Source organism: Rhamphochromis longiceps, linkage group LG20 (genome assembly GCF_057381845.1).
Source record: "Rhamphochromis longiceps isolate RC_006_pf linkage group LG20, R_longiceps_female_GT1.1, whole genome shotgun sequence".
Lineage (NCBI taxonomy): Eukaryota > Metazoa > Chordata > Actinopteri > Cichliformes > Cichlidae > Rhamphochromis > Rhamphochromis longiceps.
Window position 1 is genome coordinate 28,870,504 of NC_140576.1, and position 23,184 is coordinate 28,893,687.

Below are 23,184 nucleotides of genomic sequence, written 5' to 3' on the forward strand. Positions count from 1 at the left end.
CACAAAGGCAAACATCCTTGCACAGGAAGAGGGTAGACCCCCCCCCCCTCACCCTAGATGGTTCACCCTAGATAACATGGTGAGGAAGTCCAGCAGTTCATCTAAACAAAAAACACTTAGACTAGAACAGACGTAGCTACGTTAATCCTACCATAAAACAATAAGAAAAGGTACGACCTCTTCCCATGCTCCCAGGATGTAGGTGTGGAATACACACCAAGCCTTTGTAGCCTGTTAAAGATCACACATCCTATCACTACAAAATTGATTATACACCTCTAAGAATATATGGTTAAATATTTCCTAATACAAATGACAATAATAAAATCTAAACCCATCAATCTGATATATAATATATGGTACTTTAAGTAAATTGAGTCTTCTTAAATATTTGCATACTTTTCTTATGTTATAACTTAATCAGTTAAAAAAAAAAAAAGCTACAAATTTCTGAAGTCTAATATAAAAGAAAAAAAGATCAGACTAAAAGTATGTATTCATTATTTTAGAGTCCTCAATCTCAATGAGTCACTGAATGTTTCATGTTTTTCATTTTAGGTCATCTTCATTTTTCATTACTGCTGCATTTTCCAGTCTGTAATTTAAATAAAGACAGAATTAGTCCATTAGTATTAAGGAGAGAAGTGCAGAGTGCCTAATATAAACTTCAGTTTTGAGCAGGGAAATGATCTGTTATTAGCATCTGTAGCTGATAACAATTAATTCTAGATATTTTAATGTTATACTCGATATTTTTTAAGCTTGAATAGTTAACAAATGTTATAAACAAGGGCTCGATCCCAGCATCCCCATTATTATTAGCAGACACTTGATCATTTATAAGTGTCTGTTTGTCAAAGGTTTACTTCATGATTAACAAGAAAATGACCAGTATATTCTTCAGATGATAGATTAGAACAAGCATTAGCTGCAGTCCTTGTCTTTTAACCTGCAAGCCCCACCTGTGTTAGTTTGTGATGATATGAAAGCAGGTGAGGACTGCTGGTCATCACCCCTGATAAAAAATAACAAGTCATGTACATTTCACGTTAGATGTCAGAGAAATTACCTGAGAGCCACTTATCAAAGTGCTTCTGGGCAGTCTCAACGACTTTTTCATCGATGTTCTTATAGTACACCCTTATGAACTGCTCAGATGAGCACTTTGGGAGAAGCATAGAAACCTGACAAGAATGATGAGAGATCAAGTTTAAAATAACAATGGCCTAAAGGTTGTCTTAAAAATATACACACAAACAGCAAAAAACTTATAGAAATATACCAAGATCAAAACTTTTTTAATTCATTGTTTTGGTTCTGACCTCATCTTCACAGAGGTTGAATGGATTGTCAGGTTGATTCTTTTTGTAGAAAAATACATTTTCAATGAGTTCTTTTTCTGTTATCCCATAATCCATGGTAAAGTGCTAAAAGAAAGTTATAAAGAAGCCTGTTTCACACAAAAACATGGTTTCACAGCAGAGGTAAATATCTTACAAATCGAATGATGATCAAAAACTCACCACAATTTCAAAGTCGTTGGCTGTAACTGTGACCTTTTGATTGTCCCCAGGTGGGCATGATTGAGCCAATTCCTCTTTCCAAGTATCAATCTCTTGCTAATGGTGGTAGAAGAAAGAGTGAGAAGTAAGAGGGACAAGAGATTTGAAATGTAGCCCATCTTGTCCACACACAGTAAGAGCATGTCCACATCACAGGCAAAATGTACTTTTAGTTCATGTCAGTATAAACGTTCGTTCCTTATGAAGATCTTATGCAATAATATTCTCACACTTATTGAAATGGATTTATCTGCCTCAATAATGTATTTAAAATTAGCTCTGCTTATTTATTTAGTTTTTTGGGTTTTTTTTGTTTTTTGTTTTAAACATTCTGAAAATAGCCAGCTATTTGTGTCGAAACATTGCAGCTTGGCAGTGTTGATGAATCATTCTGTGTAAAAGTGAAATTCACAGAAATGTGTTCCAAAAAGTGGAACCTAAAAGGTATAAACTACAGGCAAACACATGGTTTTGTCATGTGTTCAGGACGGATGACAAAACCATTCACAAAACCTTAAAGGTGTGATTTGAAAGGTATGATGTTGAGTGTGAAAGTTGTGCCGTTTGTAATAAATGGTTTTGATGATGGTTTCATTTCAAATTATATAAACGGCAGTTAACGCTTCTATTTTCTAATGATTAACAAAATTCTAATAACAATATCCAGGTTTTTACCCTTACACAATTAAAATGTGCATTGATATTGCCACAATCAGAAAGTGTAAAGAAGCTCAGAAACACAAGAGATTACTGCACACCATGGTGGGTTTTTCAGACTGCATTTTGCCCAAACACTTGTAGATTTGTCGAGAGACGATCTTTAATAGAAGCCTCTTGGCCCCACCCATCTCTTTGGAGGATGAGTTGATGGCTTCTGCAATAATATTCTCTGCAGAACAAACAGAATCCAAGATTTGCCAGTTAAAACATTTAATAAGTATTTAAGAAAAGTGAAAAGCTTACACAAATGAAAGCAACCCACTTAATGTAAAATCCCATTTCCCCTATTTTCTATTGTCATAAGCAAAGCCTGTAAAGTTAGTTCAGACTGAAACATAATCTGAAAAGTCAATACTCAAAATAATAGAACTGTATGTAGAACTGATGTTTTCACAAAACACGTATGGCACATGTTTTGGCACAAGGCAATCTGTTGCAGAAACCAGTAGAAAAAAGGTTGTGTGATGGGATTGGAGGAATTATTAAACACCTTGCAGACGGAGCTAGTTTAAAACAACTATCAATGGTCACATCCTGACTTAAATCACTCAGTTCTGTGTTTCAGCCATTGTCAGAGGAAAAATTGTATATAATGTGATCAGCTTCATGAGATGTGCCCTTTTTATTGATCACTAAGCAATCTACATGTCTACGTGACTTTTCACCTAATAACTTTTGTGATGATGAACTTATTCAGCTACTAACCGCATCCATTTCAGAGAACATTCAGATGTAGAGAAGAGAAAGCTCAGCTCTTTTACGAGAACATACAGATGTAGAAAAGGGAAAAACCCGTTGCTCTGAGTGACGTTGTTATCTTTGTACACACACACACACACACACACACACACACACACACACACACACAGAAAAATATAAATAAAGAACGCAGACAGTGATGAGACGCAGGTCTTGCGTTCCATGACTGCCCTCGCGAGTGAAAGACAGCTGCAGTGTTTGTGTTTTCTAACTCAGGTGTCTCAAGCTGAAGAACTGCGGGGTGATTCTTAGAAATCCCCTGTCAGCCATCAATGTTGTTTCCAACATGGTAATCTGGATCCAAGACAGCTTTTTTCAAGTCAGTCAAACCAAACAGAAAACAATGACTGGTGAAGAAAATTATAACCATACTGACAATACCATTAGTGCTACAGGTTGACACTGCTTAGTATGTTGTCAACATCGAGGTTAAAAACAAAGATATTCGCCCGTGCAATCATTTTCAAACCACCCCAGAAAAGACAAGTGTTGAATACTAAGATCATAGATCATGACTGTTGTTCAGAATTGGATGATGGAAACAAACTGATAGAACATGATTTTAACACAGAGAAGACTACAACCAAAAAAGACTTTTGATTTAAGTGTTAAAAATATATTTGATATTAGAAAAATTATTTTGACACAGAAGCAGCTGCAGCTAAAAGACGAGCCTGCTGTTGAAATGATGATTAACCTAAAATAGCTTATTGATGTTATGCATGGAAGAAAATGTTTAAAAACAAAAAACAAAAATTGTTGGCATATTAAAACTAAAAGAGGCCCTTTGGTGGCCCAGACCAGGTTTGCCAGAGGTGGCCCAGAAATGGGCACATGGCCAGTTGCAGACACACTGGTGGTCCTGTGCCCTCCCAGATGTCAGCCTAATGTGTACCTTAATCAAGCCATGTAATAACAACATGTGCCGGAACATAATAGTACAAAAGTAACATGACGAAACTCTGTTCAGACAGTGAATGGACTGATTAATTTATAGCGCTTTCCTACTCTTTTCCTACTCTCCCGGACTACTCAATGTGCCAGGAGTAAAGATGGCGGCGCGCACAGACGCAGCGGCTCACTGCTCCTCACGTTCGGTGTTTTGTTTTTTACTTTTTCTACGGGTATCTGTGTGGATGTGTGTGTTTTTTATTATTATACATCGAGTAGAGTCCACCTACAGTCGTCAGGACCTGAGTTTGGGATTACGCTGTGCAAGGAGCATTACATCGGACTACCACCACTTTCACGGCATTCTGGAGGACATAATAAGAGCTCCAGGGTCTCCGTGGTTGGTTCTTCCCAGCGGCAAGACAAAGAGCAAACATAAACAAAGGAGGCAAAAGCGTGGCTGCAGGGAGGGCCCACTAGCTTGGCTAAAGAAACAGCCATTTAAGCCACCGCTTCCGAGTATTTTCCTCTCCAACGTCAGGTCCATAAACAACAAAATCGACGAACTGAGATTACAGATTGCAGTCAAAAAGTGTGTACGGGACAGCAGCATAATATTACTCACAGAGACTTGGCTGCAGCCATCAATTCCGGACTCGGCTATTGAGCTAGCAGGCCGCACGGTCCACCATCACGACAGGAAGTGCCACTCCGGTAAGATCAAAGGAGGGGGTTTATGCATCTACACCAATGACAGCTGGTGCAAAAACACAAAGACTGTAGGCAGCCATTGTTCCCCGGATTTGGAATATTTGACTGTGAAATGAAGACCCGTCTACATACCTCCCGAGTTTCCTGTTGTCATGGTAACGGCCGTGTATGTACCACCCGATGCTAATGCTAACTCGGCCATGGAGGAGCTGCACAAGACAACCAGCAGAACTCCCATCCAAACGCAGTGCACATTATAGCTGGGGACTTCAACCATGCTGATTTAAGGTCAGTATTGCCCAGATTTGAACACCATATTAAATGTGCAAAGAGGGGGAAAAACACATTGGATAAAGCCTACAGCAACATCCAAAAGGGCTACAGAGCAACCCCTCTACCACATCTAGGTTTGTCAGACCACATGTTCATGCTGCTGATCCCTGCATACACTCCCATTAGGAGAAGAGCCCCCCCAGTCACAAAAACTGTGAAAACCTGGCTAGAAAGTGCATCACATCAGCTGCAGGACTGTTTTGAAAACACGGACTGGAGCGTGTTCGAACATTAGGTCCTTGAAGAGCACACAACATCAGTGCTCTCATATATTAACTTCTGTGTCAACAGTGTCACTGTGGACAAACGTCTCCGGGTGTATTCCAACCAGAAACCCTGGATGACTGAAGAGGTCCAGGTCCTGCTGAAGCAACGTGACGCCGCTTTTAGATCCGGTGATGGTATGCATTACAGTGCAGCCAGATCTGAGTTGAAAAGAGGCATCAGAGAGGCCAAGGCAGCGTACAAGAGAAGGATTGAAGACCACTTCAGCACGAACAACTCACAACAGGTATGGCAGGGAATTCAGCACTTAACCAACTGTAAACCTTGCAATACCACGTTGACTGAAGGTAACGCGGAGCTTGCGGAGGAGCTGAACCACTTCTTCGCACGCTTTGAGGTGAAGGGACCAGAGGCAGCAGCAGCAAAAACATCGGACAGCAGCAGCAGCCCAAGCCTCATAGTGCAGGAATATGAGGTGAGGCGCACACTGAGGGCAGTGAACCCCAGGAAGGCCGCCGGGGTAACCGCAAAGGTCCTAAAAGAGTGTGCAGACCAGCTGGCTGGGGTCTTCACTAAGATCTTCAACACTTCACTGTCCCAGTCCTGCATCCCGCCGTGCCTAAAGTCAGCCACAATTGTCCCACTGCCAAAGCGTACTAACATTAGCAGCCTCAACGACTACCGACCAGTTGCTCTAACACCTGTTATAATGAAGTGCTTCGAGAAACTGGTCCGACGTCACATCATGTCCTGCCTGCCACCCACACTTGACTCGCTCCAGTTCGCATACAGAGCTAACAGATCAACTGAAGATGCCATTGCTACAACGCTCCACACCACCATCTCTCACCTGGAAGTGCAGGGCCGTTACGCCAGGCTGCTCTTTGTTGACTTTAGCTCTGCTTTCAATACGATACTCCCGGACAGACTAATAGTTAAACTGCTGGAAATCGGACTTCCTTCTACCACCTGCCGCTGGATCAGAGACTTCCTCTCAGACCGTGTACAGAGAGTTAGAGTGGGGCCTCATCTTTCCTCAGCCCTCAGCCTCAACACCGGCTCTCCACAAGGCTGTGTACTGAGTCCCCTACTGTACACTCTGTACACACATGACTGTGTTAGTTCCCACCCAGACAACACAGTCATCAAGTTTGCAGATGATACCACCGTGGTGGGGCTCATCTCAGGGGGAGATGAGACGGCATACAGAGCTGAAGTTCAGAGGCTGTCAGATTGGTGTGTAGATAACAACCTGGACCTCAATACCACCAAGACACTGCTCCATTGAAAGTGTGCTGACATATTGCATCGGTGTGTGGTTCTCCAGCTGCACCACAGCACACAGAAAGGCACTCCAGAGGGTCATCAATATGGCCCAAAAAATCATTGGACATCCTCTTCCCTCCCTGAAGGACCTGTACAGCACTCGCTGTCTCAAGAGGGCATGCAGCATCCTACGGGACTGTACACACCCAGAACATCGGGTGTTTAAGCTGCTGCCATCTGGCAGGAGGTTCAGGCTGCTGAGGTCCCGAACAAACAGACTCAAGGACAGCTTTTACAACAGGGCAATAGCCCTGATCAATGTAAATAGCTGACCTGATTGGCTACCTCCCTGGACTTTTTTAGGGGGGAGGTAACAATGTTTAAAACAATAACAATAATAATATTTATATTTATAACAAGGCACAATAATAATTAATGTGCAATAATAACAGTGTGCAATACACATACACTTATTCTTCTTTTTCTATTTACTAAGTTAATATACTGTGTTGTGATGTGTCATATCGTGTCGTGTTGTGTTATATGTAGTGCCGACATAGGACAGTTTTCCAATTTCATTGTACTACTGTACTATGTATGACTGTGCAATGACAATAAAGAGTCTCTCTTATCTCTCTCTAAAGAGTTATCGCTAATCTTTATACAACATGCCACATTCATCCACTTTCTCTAAACTGCAATTCCTAACTACAATCATACACATTGACACTCTTGCAGACTGGAGGAGCCAGGGCTTGAACCACTAGTCTTCCAATCAGTAGGTGACCTGCTCTACCTCTTGAGCTACAGCCTCCCACCGGAAAAAATGAGTAAACCATTACACTCACAAACATGTCAAATCTGCATTTGAAAGGTTGGCCACACATGGCCCACTGTATATAATTTTCTGTTTGTTATTTATTATATGTTATTCCTGTCTGACTATTTATATTTTATTTCTGCACAGTTGGGGTGGAGCACCCACAATTTTGTTGTACATGTAAAATGACACTAAAGAGCTATTCTATTCTATTCTATTTTATTTTTAAAAGGACACATCTCCTATTTTTAATAGATGAACCTGATAGTCCACAGTGACACAAAATTATATTGTTTGGTCCTCTGAATTAACACGAAGGCAATATTCATCATTATTCTGTTGTTATCATGAATCATTTTCATTACCCAAGCACATTTTTACTCAGGGTGATGGTACTCACAATAAGCTAACTCAGAGCTCATAGTTAAACTCGGAGTTTATTAAAATAGCTTTCTACAGATGGTCCTGTTTCCTCATGTTACTGTTCGGCTTTTCCTTATCATGCTTATGTCCACAGCATTTTCCTTTTAACAACCTATAGGTTTATTAGAGCTATTTTTTCCCTTTCGTCCTGTATTTGGATCCTGTTTTTGCTAACATACGTATACAGAACTCCAGATGTTATTAAAAACATATTTTAAACATGGCACAAACAAGTGTCTTAATGTTCTTCAATCTTGAGTGGTAGAACACTGACTTTTCATCTTTTTGTAGGTCTCCATGTTTTCTTCGGTGGGTGAGAGACTTGAGTCACTGAACAGGATGGAGGGATCTGTTTTCAACTCGTGGTCTAGCATCTGAATCATTACATCAGGCCTCTCGGAGGAGTGGAGTATTTTTTCAAATACACAATCTATGAGACAAATAAAAAATCAGGCCCTTGAGCTGCTTAATTATGGCAAAATCGGTCAATATCAAGACTTTTCTAGTCTTTATCAAAAAAGCAGCTTTAAACTTCTCACATTTTACACATTCGCACATTTTTGTAGTGCTTTAAAAAATAAGCAAACACTGCTCCACAATTAGAAAAGGCAACAGCAAAATATGACCATCTAGTGGCAAAGTTTAAAACATGAGTTAAGACAATAATTGCTGACTGACCTGTGAGCTTGGTGTAGGCTTCCATGTCTTCTATAGCTGTGGATAAACTGAATAAACTTCCTTCTGAGCCTTCAATCTGGATGCATTCACCTGCTTGTAAGAAGGCATCTTTGATCCTAAAATAAACAATTTCAATATTTTACTTTGAGAAACTTTTTTTACTATACAATATAATCAGAAATTACATATGCTATATTCAGGAGATCATGCTAAATGATCAAGTATATTGTAAGAGCAGATACTCACATAACCTCTATGATCCTGGTCGTTTTGTGCTGGTAGGCTGTTCTGTGGAGTAAGCTCCTTATTTGGAACATGCTATACAGATTGCTCACCTCCTGTTTAAAGTATTCCTACAGTTTAGTTGCAACTAAACATAAAATATTAGAAATAAAGCACTGAACTTTATGAAAACTTAAAAAAAATTAAATCATTGCCTTGTCTCTAAAGCAGATGTGGTTTATCCCGTCCACCCTACACACCCGGGCAAACATGAGGCAGCGGCGATGGTCAAAGCTACTCTGAATACCCAGATAATAGCTATCTCTGAGAGGACATAATGTGGAAATAGGTTAAGAAATCAAAATAATACATTGTAACTTATGTTAAAAACTGGTCTCTTTAAGAGGATCCACCTGGCAATGTAGTCAAACTTGTCCACATCAATGCCATTTTTCTCATTTTCCACAATTTCATAGAGGAAGTACTTGTCCTTTGTTCGACCCATGAACTGTGAAAAAACACAGACGAATAGCACAGACATCGAATCCTACAGCAATACTAAGAACTGAATTCACTGTTTTTACACAGAAACTGATATAAACCTGGCCTTGAGTGTTCAGAAGTCCTTGGATCATCTCCTTGATGAACACCAGGTCATTTTCAATTTGACCATCCACATTCAGACCATAATCCTTCATTGATGAACGGAGATCAGTACTCAATAAGTGATCAAACATCTTCACAGAAATCTCCTGGCGCTGAAAAATACAAAAATGAAAGATACGAAAAAATCTACTCATAATAATTGTTACATGCTGTCTGGAAATTACAGAGAAGAAGGGAAACAGTTTCTTCACATACTCTGTCATTATGAACTGTATCGTTTTAAATACTCAAAATACTTGGAAATACGATGGGGAAGTTCTCACAGACAATTTTCAAAGAAAGGATGCAACATAGAAAATATCTTATTCCACCATTAACCTTATCAACAGAGGCACTCCACCAGGTAGCTGTAGCTCAGGGGGTAGATTGGGTGAACTACCTGCTGGAAGATCAGGGGCTTTACAGCTGGTTCCTGCAGTCTACATGCATTTAGGCATCAAACAATGGGCTTGTATGTATTTGTGTATGAATGAGGCTTATAGTAGTGATTTGAGTATCAAAATCCTAGTAGAGGAAGATTAAAATTACAGGTTATTTTAAAAAGCTTAAGTTTTAGAATGTAACTGTTAATGGCTCTCTGTTGTTTTCATGTCTGAATCTTACAATATGAAGTAATGAAATGATTAAGGGCTTACAGAAACATGAGGAATGTACACAGTAGCTTATATTGTACACTATCAGTAACCTCATTAACACATGGACAGCTTAGGATCTAAATAATGTTGTATGTTCTTCTACACTAAGTCCTCAGAAGCTAGTGTAGGTCCTTCGGACTTTTAAAATCCTGTGTTCCCAGCAACTTCTAACGGAGTTTTCCATTATATAAAAAACATATTGATTCTTATTCAGCTGCTTCTCATAATCTGAGTCACTGTTTTCAGAGCAAGGTGCATATAAAAATCTGTCTTTAAGTATTTTAGGATTATGTTATTAGTTGTATTACTTTTATTGGCCCAGTGAGGAGTGATGATGCTTCATAACAAAACATTTTTTAAGTGGTCAAAAACATGAGAAAAGCACTGTATAAATTCCATGCCTCTTCAAAGAATAATTGTTGTATGCCTCCTGAATATACAGCATTGGAGGAAAAATTAAGCACTCAGTAAACGACTGATGGAGTCCCATGCCATATAAAATCAGGTGCATGGACAATCTTTAAATTCTCTTTTTATTCATTGTCATAAACCAACAGCTGGCTCCAGCTCCATGTTTGATACACAGAAAATGAATTTGAGCATTTCAGATAATTTTTAAATCTTTCCTGGTAATCTGGTTTAATTAATTAGAAAGTTTCCAAACCCATGTGAGTAAACGCTGACCCACAGTGGTACAAAATCAAGAGACCTTAACAACAAAATGCTCACGTGTTTGAGTTTGGTGATGCATCTCAGACATGAGAAAACTTTGCTTCTTACCTTCCTGCTACAGTCCGACAGATCTACCCTTTTTTCCAGGATGAACATTTCCTCAAAGACAATGGAAAAGGGTCCTTGTCCTGCATACAGATATAATACATTTGTTATCAGTGTTTGCATATATAGTTTCATATAAAAACAGTCTTCCGTTGAGGTTTCTTTTTGTCACATTGGACTTATAATACACCATTAGGTTGTTGTTAATTCACTTTTATACTAGTTGTTCATCAATTACCCAGATCATGGCAAAGTCCTGCAATCTGCACACACAGGATGTCTTCAGGCGTGATCTTGAGGTCTGGCTGCTTTGTATTTAGAGCTTCTGCAAACCGGCCTGCTAGGTACGCCACTCTGTAACACAATGTATGTACAACTGAGTTGCACTGTTTCAATAACTCTATGGAGGTATGGGTCAGTAGTTACCCTACTGCAGAATATCTGATAAATACCCAAGTGAATGCTCAAAGCGATTGTGAGATGCTCCAGGGAAAACAAAATAGGCCCCTCCAAGTTGCTTGATGTTTCGTAGTCTCTGAAACTGAGGTGTGTCAATGATTTTGACAAGAAGTGGGTGTAACTCTAAAAGCCCATGGATAGGATCATAAAAGACCTGGAAAAAACAAAAATAAGACACATGTAGCTGAGTTATTTCATAAAAACTATGATAGCCAAAATAGTAGAAATTCAATATTCCGAGTATTGATTTTGTGGTCTTAAGATGTGTGATCATAAGTTGTGGGAAAACCCCAACAAGATAAAAAAAAATTACTTTAAAAATCAAATTTTTTGTGTTTGAAAAAACATTTCAGTTAAAAATACTAAATACATTTAAAAGAAGTTCAAACTAGGTGAAATGACTGATTGGTCTTAAACTTGGAAAACTAAATAAAATAAAATAAAAGCATATAGAGGAAACAGAAAGTCTGAATTAAAGAAAAAGAAAAGCCAATTAGAAAATACCAAACTATGAGAGATCTGATCATTTGTCATGGCTAGGGAAGCAGTTGCGTTGTGGAATGAAAGGAGGACCCAAAATGCAGGCAGCTAGTGATGTGACGTTCCGTATCAAGGCTTCAAAGCTTGTGTCGAGTAATGGAGGGGGCGTTTCCGCGATGCGCGTATCGAGGCTTGCTTCATTTATGGGAGGAGCTGAAAATGATGACGTCCGAAGCCTCGCTGCCCGGCTGTACCACGTGACTGGTTCATGAAGTGGTTTGAACTTTGCCGCGAGCTATGGCAGCGATATAAACCCCGCAGACTTCATTCAAAAATGTGGGTGTTTGATGGAGAGTTGTGGTTAGTGAGAGTTTGGAGACAGTTTGGAGGTTTAGGAGAGTGAGGAGAGAAAGTCAGGAGAGAATGGAGCCAGCTACGAAGAGGAGTCTGTGTAGGTTCTCAGTCATCCAGGTCATCGTAGTCAAAGGAGCTTGCAAAGAAGTCCAGACGCTTTTCTTTGCAAGCTCCTTTGACTACGAAGAGGAGGATGTCCTCCCCTGTGTGGGAACATTTTGATTTTATTCCTCCCAACAAGGTATGTAAATTTCTACAGAAGATGTATTTTCATAATGGTGCAATACAATTTATGTTAAGCTGTCTTTACTTTTGTACAAGATGAAATGTTTGCTATGTGCCAGGGAGCTGGGATATAACAGCAACACCTCATCCATGCTTAGGCACTACAGAGCTTTGCATGAGAATAAGGGGAACACCGATTGTGGAGCAAGACCAGGTGAGCCATCAAATGTCATGATAACATAGCATACTGTAATGTTACTAAATGATATAACAATATTATACAACTGTAATAAGTTACATGTGTGATATTTATATTTGTGCTTTGCTTTTATTGTCTTTCCTCAGGAGAACAATCTCAAATAGATGACCTGGTTAGCATGGTGATTGAGGACTCCCAGCCATTTAGCATTGTGGAGGACAAAGGATTTAAAAGATTTGTTAAATCATTAAATCCTGGCTATGTTCTCCCCACTAAAGGTTATGAAAGCAGTGAAAATTTAGTTTTTACAGAATAAAATGTGAACAGGCAGGACTGAGGCTCAAAGCCTCAGTGTGTAGCTGTCCATACCTCAACGTTACAAAAGCACAACCACTGTCCACACCCCAACCACACCTCACCTCACAGTAAATGATCATTTCCATTTTAAGCATTTCCAAATAACCATTTTCCATACTGCCAGTATAAATATACACAGTATAATGCCATCACTACAATATACATGTTTTACACACTCCTTTTGTTGTTGACATTTACAGGCTGTGTGCAAAATGCCACACTCTTCAAATTCATGCCAACTAATATTTTTATGTCCAGTAGGTGTCCTACTAGAGCAAATGAAGCTTCAAGAAGCTTTGCGCTGGGGTGAACCAATTGGATGAAAAGCTTCAGTGCTTCATGAAGCTTCATCTGCCCATCACTACAGGCAGCCGACTGATGATATGAGTGAGGGTTTATTTACAGGTGACAGTGGCAGAAACAGACAACGAAGCATGAGAAATACTAACGGAAACCTAAACTGGGAAAACTAAATAACAAACCGGAGATCATACGAACGGGGTGGGAGGGAGAGAGACGCAGACGAGGAACAGGACACCATGAAACACAGACGAGCCAACAACGAGCACAGACCGACACCCACTAAATATACACACACAAGGTAATTGGGTAATCACACACAGGAGGGAAGAACAGCTGATTCTAATACACATGATGACTGGAGGACACAAGCTGAACACAATGACAACAGACAGAGACCTTCAGAATAAAACAGAAAATCTAGAACACGAACTTTCTAGTATCAGCTGATGTTTGCTGGAGCCACAGCTGTAAAAGCTGCTGGTCATGTTATCGGTTTGGTTATCTGGTGAGAATGAAACATGAAGATGAAACCAGGAGATGTCCTTACTGAATCATCAGAGCTGAACAGGTGATGGAGAAACAGGTTTACCTTTTAGGTGACATGGATGAGTTGAAGGGAAGTTCTGAACTGTTTCTGAGAGACAAATAACACCAGGATCCTTTTCTAAGTAGCTGACAGCTGGTAACTGTGTAGGGGCGGGCCTAGCAAAGTGTTGCCAGGGGGCCAGGTAGGGCATTAACAGGGAGAGGGGGGCACAAGGAAATACTTTCTTATTCTCATTTAAAATGTCTAGCTTTTAAAAAATAATTGTCTGAGTCTTACAACGAACGATTGATAGATTGACACAAGACAGTGTACATCACTGTCACAACAGTGTTTGTTTTCATTCAAAGGCTTTATGATTTTTCCTATAATGGTGGGCCAGTCTCTAGTCAAAATGTCCGGGCCAATTTTTTTGTCCCAGTCCAGTTCTGTATGCAGCTCATCTGCAGTCTGGTGTTACCGACATCTTCCTATTCAGAAGGCAGAATTTCCGAGTTCTGAGTACAATCAAAAGCACCACGACTGCAGTTTTCGTGTTGGATGTAAAACGTGCACATGATGCTGTGACGTAGGCTAGAATCAAGGCGCCGGTCAACGACGGTCCAGGCGTGGGATTTCTCTCGTGGAAATATGCACATTATCTTTTCCTTTCTATTGGTAGGTGGCACAGTGCACTTGTGGCAAGTAAGCAAGCTAGAAGACTGGCACTCTTGCTGGGTATTCAGTTACAGTTTGTTCATTGTAGTATACTACAATGAAATAAAGTAGTACCTCAAAGGGTGGTGTTTTGCACCGCTTTTGGTTGCCTGTCTGTGCCTCTGATATGCGCTCAGAATCATTCTTCTTGGACACCGGACACCAGGGACAACAGCACAAAAATGACATATTAGACAGCCAAAGTCGTCTTATGGAGATGCATAAAAGAAGAACAAACAGTGCATGGAAAGTGATGCTGTGTTATCATCTTTGAGTGGGAGATTGGAATTAATTTCTCAGGGTTTTTCTTGTGATTAACAAATGATTTACTTTGAATGACGTTCGTGTCTTTCATCCCAAATGAAAATTTTAAATGAAAGAATGTATTTTCCCACGAGGAAATCTAAAGGATATTTTATCCTTGTCCTTTTGAATATTTTTGATACTGTATCAAATTAGAAAAATGGGTTTCATCAATTTATCAGTTATTGTAAGATGAAGACCGAGAGTCATGTTAAATCACCTTGCTTTCTTTGGTGTCATGTTGATTTTCCATAGTGTTGTAGATTGGAAGATGGATACTATCCCTAAAGAGTACATAAAAAAACATAAGAAAGCATAGCAGAAACATACTAAATTAACAGAGTAAACAATGCAACTTCTTTTAACATGGACAAACTTACTCTATGCCAATTTTCTCCACCTGATCAGGAATTAGCTGACGAAGATCAGTGATGTTGTTTTCTGGGTACATAAGGAAAAGGTTATCAGTCCTGTGATCTATCAACTGTGACTATTAGACTATTATTATTAGCAATAATGGCAAGTTAAGAATGCTCTCAGATGTCAAGCCTTTAGGACGGGATAGTCCTTTTGTTTATCATTTATTTATTTATGTAGCACATTTAATTACAATGTTGATCAAAGTGCTGTACAAAAATACAGAATAACTAGTTAAATGACTTATAATATTAGTACCAAACATCAAATACCAAATAACTCTCATACTGTATTAAAAGCCAGTGAATAAAATGTGTTTTAAGATAAGATTAAAAAAGATTGACAGTAGGAGCTTGTCTGATGTGCAGGGGTAGATTATTTGACTTCCAGGCTTTAACTTCACCAAGACACTGAAGAAAGGGGGCAGAACAATTAGAAGTATTAAAAGGGGCAAGCTTTTTATTCTCTAAAAAATAACTACCTGATATCATTCCCCTCTCTTAATTTGAATAGTACCCTGTTTTTACTTGCAATGTATGAAAATGTTTTGTTTCCATACTGATATTATTGAAAAAATTCTGAACTGCAACTCTATCAAAACAGTGATTTTGTAGTAGTATTTCCCCTAAGCACTAGTATGAAAATATACTTAAAGTGCCTAAAGTACTCATGTGTACTCAATATATTATACTTTCAAATAACTGAACAATTCTGACACTGACAAATAGATTTGTGTTACAATAGATGAAAAAATGATGTGGAATCAAAATGAATTCAATCTTAAGTAAATACTTTGGATTTCCTCGTAAGAATTAAGGGAGGAGAAAAAGAGAAATTATTAGTTCAACACATGCAGAAATTAGAACAATTAAATACTTGTATAAAGTAAAGATGCATTCAACAATAAGATGAAACCAAGTTTGTAAACAACAGAAACATTTTGCAGAATGTAATTTCCATCATACTCAATTTCTTCTTTATTTCTGCTTTCTTAATTACTCTTTATCAATAACACATTACAGACACATTGTCAATCATTTTCATACAATCTTCTGTGATAATTGCAATTTAAAACCCGATTATCAAGAGACATGTTATGTATGTTTGTGTCAGTTACCTTGGCAATAGTAATGAATCTGACTTCAGTCTTCATGAAAAGGATGTCCTTGTTACTGATGATATGCACCTCAAGCTGTCCTCTTTATATAAAGAGATGTTTGGTGTTCAGTCTCCTCCCCCTGTGCTTTCTGTATTTCTATTTGTGTGTGTGTGTGTCTGTCTATGGGTGTGGCGTTGGGATCACTGCTGCAATACCTGTGCAGAGGATTTAGTGAATCTATTTTCAGAAAGAGAATATTGTTTTCATAATTACTAATAATTTTCATAATTGTGTATTTGTAGCTCTGAACAATCGTGTTGTGTTTTATGATTCTCCTCCACCCTTTTCTCTTATCGTGTTTTTCTGTCTCTCTCTTTGTGGATGTGGCACTTTCACTCCTCTCGATTACCCAATTCCACATTGTTACAATACTACTGTGACACCTGTGTGTAGGATCATTATTTATTTTCAATCAAGTATTCATAATCCTGTTATTAGAAATAATTGTGAATGTATTAGAAAGGAAAATGGAAAACCTATGACCAAAAAAATGACATCAAACACTCGAGTCTCGGGACTAAAAATAGGTTTGGAAAAGTAATAAAAGGCCTTAATTTTTCAAAACTGCATCAGTGCACATTGGCTGGCTTACAAATCCAGTTGCCTTTATCATATTTCTACAGGCCTAGTACGAACATAATAAACAATCTTAAGAAAAGGCTTTTTGTACTTTTAAGTTTATTTTCCTCTAGTCTCAGCTTGCTCAGCTACTAGCCTCCCTCTTTCAGTATTCTGTAACCTTTTCTTAGCCTTTGAAAAATGTGTATATAAAATGTTAGGCTGGCTTTTAGCATCATTACGTGGACCAACTAGGACCTCCTGTCAAGACATACTCTCCTGGTCGAACAGGGTAGACTTGCTCTCGGAATGGTTTCACTCTACAGGTAAAACCAATCCCCAAATAATCCTCAGCTCTGGGATCACTCTCAGGGCTTTTTGTTGATTCAGGGTCTGTTGACTTAAAGGCATTTTTTACAAAAACTGTCCTATTGCTGTAGCATCAGCAAGAATTTTAAGTCAGGCTCCTCACTTAATTTCCTTTCGCTGATCAGTTTTCAAACAGTGGCACACAGTGGCTCAGCTATGCTCAAATCCCTCCATATTGTGGCATATTATTATTTAGCCTTCCGTGCCATTCGAACACAACTAAATGCAACCCGTTAGATTGAGCAGTAAACCAAGTCAGTAAGTTCCAGAAATGTCAGTGACTTTTTCATAAAGTTTGCGTTCATAGAACACAAAGAGTTTTCGGTAAGTGCAAAAAAGAAGCATTCGGCAAAATGCAGATTTTGCAAAGTCTCCTTGACCGAGACAGCCGGGACTACCTCAACCTTCACCAGGCACCTGGAGTGCAAACACCCTCAAAGGTAAGCTAGCCAGTAGCCATCTTTCCATCTTCAAACTCTTTCCAACCTCAGATGACCAGGTCATGTTTATGTAATATTGTTATTTATAAAGTATTCTTTGCGCGGTATAAATTATTTAGGGACAGATTGTTTGCAACTGTCTCTGCAGACTTAACTTTTCTTGTGAAGATTGTAACTCTTGCGTTCTTGTGTACTCGTGATATGTCATCAGCTGGAGACCAAGTACTGTTCTAATTCAAAGTACGCATGAAGCCGAGAACGCAAAAAATTCCCGGGTGTGCTCTCGCTCCGCCTGTTTTATCGAGCATCCATCAGTGGTGACTTGTGTTTACTTGGTACAGCTAAATATTGCAGAATGCATTTCGTCGAAATCCCAAATGCAGCAATGGCGGGGGAGGAGCGCAGCTACAAACTTTTAAATATTACTCTTTATGGGTCGCAAAATGAACTTTTACGTTATTTTCAAGTGTAAGCTTCAAATATCTGCTCGATTTATCAAGATATCATATATTTCCAAATGTGCTCCGACGTTTTCAGAGACGTCTGTTACCCACCAGCTCCATAGCAGACCGGAAGGTCGAGGATCACGAGATTGGCGGACTCCCGGCACATCGTTTTCTTTCGCTACTCAGGTTAAACATGATATATAAGTCTCTTAGATAACTTCGAAATGTTAATGCTTGGTTTATTTCAGTGTTTCTATTTGTTCCTGAGTAAATCGGCTTGGCTGAGATATATTTTAATTCAGGAGGAAACATTTTCACTGCTAACAAAAACAGCATGTTAATACATGGAGATTCTAAAGACTGCTTCAAAATGATCAGATTATATTTTAAATATTTGTTCAGTTCTCTTCCAAACCCCAGCATCTGTCTATTGTAATTTTTGATGTGTCCACTAATATAAAAATAAAGTGTTCTAACATCTCACCTGTTTGTTTATATTAAGCCATACATGTACATTATTTTTGCTACTGAGGTTAAACATGATATATAAGTCACTTAGATCACTTCTAAATGTTGATGTTTGGTTTATTTCAGTGTTTTATTTGTTCCTGAGTAAATCGGTTTGGATGTGATTAAAGTTAAGCTTCATAACATATTAATCACAGTTAAATTAAGAGGGGACGGCAGTAAAAACTCTGGACCTGTGACATCATCAGGTACGCTGGTGTCCCAATTGTACAAATCGCGAGTTCGTGTTCACGTTCTCGGCAAGTCCATACTCACATGCGTTCTCACCGAGAACGAACTCGCGTACTTGAGAATTGAGAAAGGGCCCCTATTTGTTCATGCTACGATTCAGCACAGGAAGGGAGGGGGTGAGTGAGTGAGTGATTCGTTCATGCTACGATTCTGTTAGTATGTTAGCAGAGTGATGCTACTGTAAACTGATGAGCTATTGTCTTGATGTGAGTTTCCACTCAGGGTTTTTTCTTCCAGTTCAGAGCAGAAATTTTTTTGTTAAGAAACTGGCTGTTGTTTTCTTTCCACAATTTTAATTATCAGCTAGATATATTTCTATGAAATTAGTTTGCTAACAGCAACAGGGATGAGTCAGTGAATAAGTCAGTTGAGCTTGTGAATCATGATTCACGAGTCAGTAAAGTGATTCTCGAGTATTGAACGATTCGTTCATGATTCACACATCACTAAAGAGAGGTGGTGAGAGAGTCTGGATCCACAACTCTGTGGATCAAGAAGCTGTACCAAAAAGAACTATTATACAATTTTGTATGATGTGTGGAATTAACATAGTCAGTTTTTTGAAACAGTCAATACTGAGCTGAAATAGCATTTCTACAATTCTGTTGACTTTGACTTATTTGAGTTTTATAGTGACTGATTGTTTGTTGACCAATGATTTTTTTTTCATAATAAAGTTGAAAAAAAAAAAGTTTTGTTCAGTGCAGAAAACATAAATTCCTCTTTTTGTAACTCAGATTTTTTTTTCTTCTGAACACAAAATGTTTTAAGAATGGTTGACATTATATCAAAAACTTAACAAAAGACAAAATGGAACTATGCAGAAATTCCAACACTAACTCACTCACAAAGTATACTATTATATATTGTACATATATTTATTAGTTTCAGATTAGCCATTCTTATATTTTGCTTATTTACGTTATTGTATTTTGCACAACTCAAGAATTTCACTCACATGTACTGTACCAATGTACCTGCACATGTGATGTGACAATAAAAGTGATTTGATTTGATTTAAAGATGCAGTGAACAAAAAAATTAAATAAGAACATTAAAGGTGGAAACATTTTGCCAAATGTACTTTACATTATACCTGCATCTTTTTCCTTTTTAAAAAAACTTCCTGCTTTCTTACTAAAATTGTATTGATAACATGTTATACTCATAAGACCAGTCATTTTAATAACTGCCATATAAAACCTTAAACTGAAGGATCTCACATGTAAAGTTTGACGTGCGTGTTAATTACCTTGGCAATGGCGATGAACTTCAGTCTCTTCCTGTCCCCAGCAGAGATGCTGCCGCCCCAGCAGACCACACCATACCATACCACACTTCTTTAAGTTACTTGAAGACGTTTCACCTCTCATCCGAGAAGCTTCTTCAGTTCTAAGGTCAAATGGTGGAGAGTCCCAGATATAAACCTAGTGGGAGTAACCCCCCTCAGAGGGACAAAAGGACCCCCTGATGATCCTCTAATCGCCTGAGCCAAGGTGTGAAACTGGGTGTGGGCTCCAATCAGCCAGAGTTTCGGGTGGGTTCATTGTGAAACCTGGCCCCACCTTATCATGCGAATTCCTGAGGTCAGATGGCCCAGGATGTGAGTGGGCGTTAAGGTGTCTGGGAAGGGAACTCAACCAGGGAAGGGAACCATTTGACCTTAGAACTGAAGAAGCTTCTCGGATGAGAGGTGAAACGTCTTCAAGTAACTTAAAGAAGTCCAGACGCTTTTCTTTGCAAGCTCCTTTGACCCATATGTACACTTAACTTGATGCTTGGACTCACTGCATATTCATGCATCAACATTTGTATTTTTAAATTATTCTTCTCATGTAAGAGTTTTCTATTTTATTTGAGAAACAAACTTCACTGCACCAACATATGATTATTGTATGTTAATCATTATGCTCAACAAACATAGTCTTAAAAAAACGTCTGGACTTCTTTAAGTTTCCTGAAGACGGTTCACCTCTCATCCAAGGAGCTTCTTCAGTTCTATGAGTGCTTGAAGGAGAGTCCCAGATTTAAGCTCTATTAGGAATGTCCCTAAGAGGGTCATGGACCCCCTATTGATCCTCTGCCTAATCAGTAGTGTTTACTAAAGGTTGTACTAAAGCTTTTATTTCTTACTAACTTATCACTGGCTGGAATCTGCTGCTTTGAAAACCTGCTTTTAATTTTTTGTTAGGTAAATCGCAGCAGGGCATTCCTCCCAGTTAGGACCCTCTGGGTCTCACTGGTGTTGCGCATGAGTGTGTTAAATCCTCTCTTTAGAAAAACAATCCAACCTAAGCCATGGGAACTAAGCTGGGCCTGTTGGTAATAGAGCTATCTGATGGATCACAGCAGAAAACAATATTACATTTGTTTCAATGGAGGAAGCAACAGTTGATCATTGAGGTGATAACTTCGATACCCATTTGTACAGCAAATTCAATATCTGATTATCTACCTCTGTGTCACTGACCTTCCCTCTTGACACAGAAAGAAACTGATCCCACTTTGAATTACTGTTGATGACTGGATATGTAAAGCGCTTTGGGGTCCTTAGGGACTAGTAAAGCGCTATATAAATACAGGCCATTTACCATTTACTGTGTATTAAAACATGCGAATCACATTTATGATCAAACATCTCCACTTCATTTGGCTTAGACATACAGGAAACTATACAACCCCTGGCAGAAATTATAGTTCCTCTTTTCTTTCTTTGAACTTTTTTGCTTTTCATCACATTTTTCATCATGCAAAATACACATGGAAAATGTGTATTTTGTTAAGGAAGTCATCTTTATGTTTTAATGGAGCAGCAGCCTAAAGTTCCTCAATCATCATCCTTGGCTAGTTCTTATTTGTTTTGATTGATTCATGATCACCTGATTGTAAATATTACTGTAATCCACAGTGCATGATTGCTTCTCTTTAGCTCACTGTAACATTCTTTTCTTCTGATTAGGTGTTAGTGCTGTACGTAGATTTTTATTTGTGTATGGGCTTTTGTGTACTTCGGTGGTAATATCACCTTCTGCTTTTGCTGTGACATCCTCCAAGGTGACCTTTGTTTTGCTGTCTGTTGTTCGATGTCTTCAGTGGAGGTCAATTTCCTATGTGTTGATTTTGATCCAGTTATGATTGACACATTTGGCAACAAATCCTGCAAAGGAGATCTTTGTTTTCGATTTAGATTTTTCTGCCCAGAAAATTGCCACTGTTGGAGAAAAAACTGTGTATATGCACATCTGGCACATACATTGTTTTTCCCCATTGATATCTGATGTGTTTTCAAAGTGTCCCTTTATATTTCTTTGTTTACTTTATATTAATGGCTTATGCAGAAACCCACATTATTTAATGGAAACCAGTAGAAATCAGCAGAGGTTAAAAAGGGCAAATAGCCTATCTCCCCCCACCGCTCCCCCTGCCAGTGGCAGACGCCCTCAGACATCGGTGCATTGGTGGTTCTTTGTGTCCAGGGATGGGCGTCCAGGTACCCACCGGCTCACTCCTGGTGGCTGCTTGTCCGGGCCTGGAGCCTGGGGCTCGCTCGGGCCCTCGGCCTCTGGGCCTGGAGCTCAGCCACTCTGGCACAGCTGGCTGGTTGAAGCTCACGGGCACGTCACTGCAACCCCCCCGGCTTCTGCTCCGTGGCTGCTGAGCGACCCCTCCTCTGGGGCTCTCCTCAGCTCTTTCAGGGATAGTGGAACGGTTGCCCCTTCGTTGGTCTTCCTTGGTCTCTTGTGTTCTGCGGGTCTCTGGATGTCTGGAGCCTGGATCTCCTCCATAGGGGCGATCGTGGCTCAAGAGTTGGGTGTTTGTCTTGTAATCGGAAGGCTGCTGGTTCGAGCCCCGGCTCGGACAGTCTTGGTTGTTGTGTCCTTGGACAAGACACTTCACCTACCGCCTACTGGTGATGGCCAGAGGGGCCGATGGCGCAATATGGCGGCCTCGCTTCAGTCAGTCTGCCCCTGGGCAGCTGTGGCTACAACTGTAGCTTGCCTTCACCAGTGTATGAATGTGAGAGTGACTGAATAGTGGTATTGTAAAGCGCTTTGAGGGGTCCCGAAAAGCGCTATATAAAATGTAATCCATTATTATTATTATTATTATTATAGCTGCTTCATGCCCAGGAGGACGGGGCTATGGCTCCCCACAACCTCTAGCAGATCATTACATGAAGGAACCGTTTAAATACAAGCGCGCTAATGCTCACAGGTGTACACACGGGTGCTCACACACACAAACTACACCCTTTTTGGCTGCTACCTCAAAGCACACTGTGCGCTGTCGATTTTACGTGCTGCACAATAATATTTAATATTTACTGTTATATTCACATAGATCATCGCGATGATGTTGTTTATTATATTGCTCTGTTTTTCTTTGCTTGTTTTTTCTTTTTTCTTTCTCAACAGGGTGAACCAGGTG

General features: G+C 39.4%; 1 protein-coding gene and 1 long non-coding RNA gene across 2 annotated transcripts; both read right to left on the reverse strand.

Annotated features, from left to right (window-relative positions):
- Nucleotides 1-457: 457 nt before the first annotated feature.
- LOC146645557 (uncharacterized) lies at nucleotides 458-1,358 on the reverse strand. Its single transcript, XR_014908991.1, has 3 exons — nucleotides 1,323-1,358; nucleotides 1,070-1,184; nucleotides 458-595 (listed from the first exon to the last, which is right to left on the reverse strand). It is a non-coding gene; the product is annotated as an uncharacterized LOC146645557 (long non-coding RNA).
- A 153-nt stretch (nucleotides 1,359-1,511) lies between these two features.
- Nucleotides 1,512-11,022, reverse strand: LOC146645558 (deoxynucleoside triphosphate triphosphohydrolase SAMHD1-like). The gene is made up of 10 exons (XM_085392585.1): nucleotides 10,927-11,022; nucleotides 10,692-10,771; nucleotides 9,213-9,368; nucleotides 9,024-9,118; nucleotides 8,826-8,934; nucleotides 8,635-8,726; nucleotides 8,389-8,504; nucleotides 7,985-8,140; nucleotides 2,321-2,451; nucleotides 1,512-1,619 (listed from the first exon to the last, which is right to left on the reverse strand). Exons 2-10 carry the CDS (start codon nucleotides 10,737-10,739, stop codon nucleotides 1,512-1,514), a joined length of 1,011 nt encoding a protein of 336 aa, XP_085248711.1. The 5' UTR covers nucleotides 10,740-10,771; nucleotides 10,927-11,022.
- Between the last annotated feature and the right edge of the window lie 12,162 nt (nucleotides 11,023-23,184).

Coding starts and splice junctions, on each gene's coding strand:
- LOC146645558 (XM_085392585.1), bottom strand. CDS start 10,739: ATGTTCATCCTGGAAAAAAGGGTAGATCTGTCGGACTGTAGCAGGAAG. Junction 8,935..9,023: donor AAGTTTGACTACATTGCCAG/GTGGATCCTCTT, acceptor ATGTCCTCTCAG/AGATAGCTATTATCTGGGTA. Junction 8,505..8,634: donor ACCAGGATCATAGAGGTTAT/GTGAGTATCTGC, acceptor TGTTTATTTTAG/GATCAAAGATGCCTTCTTAC.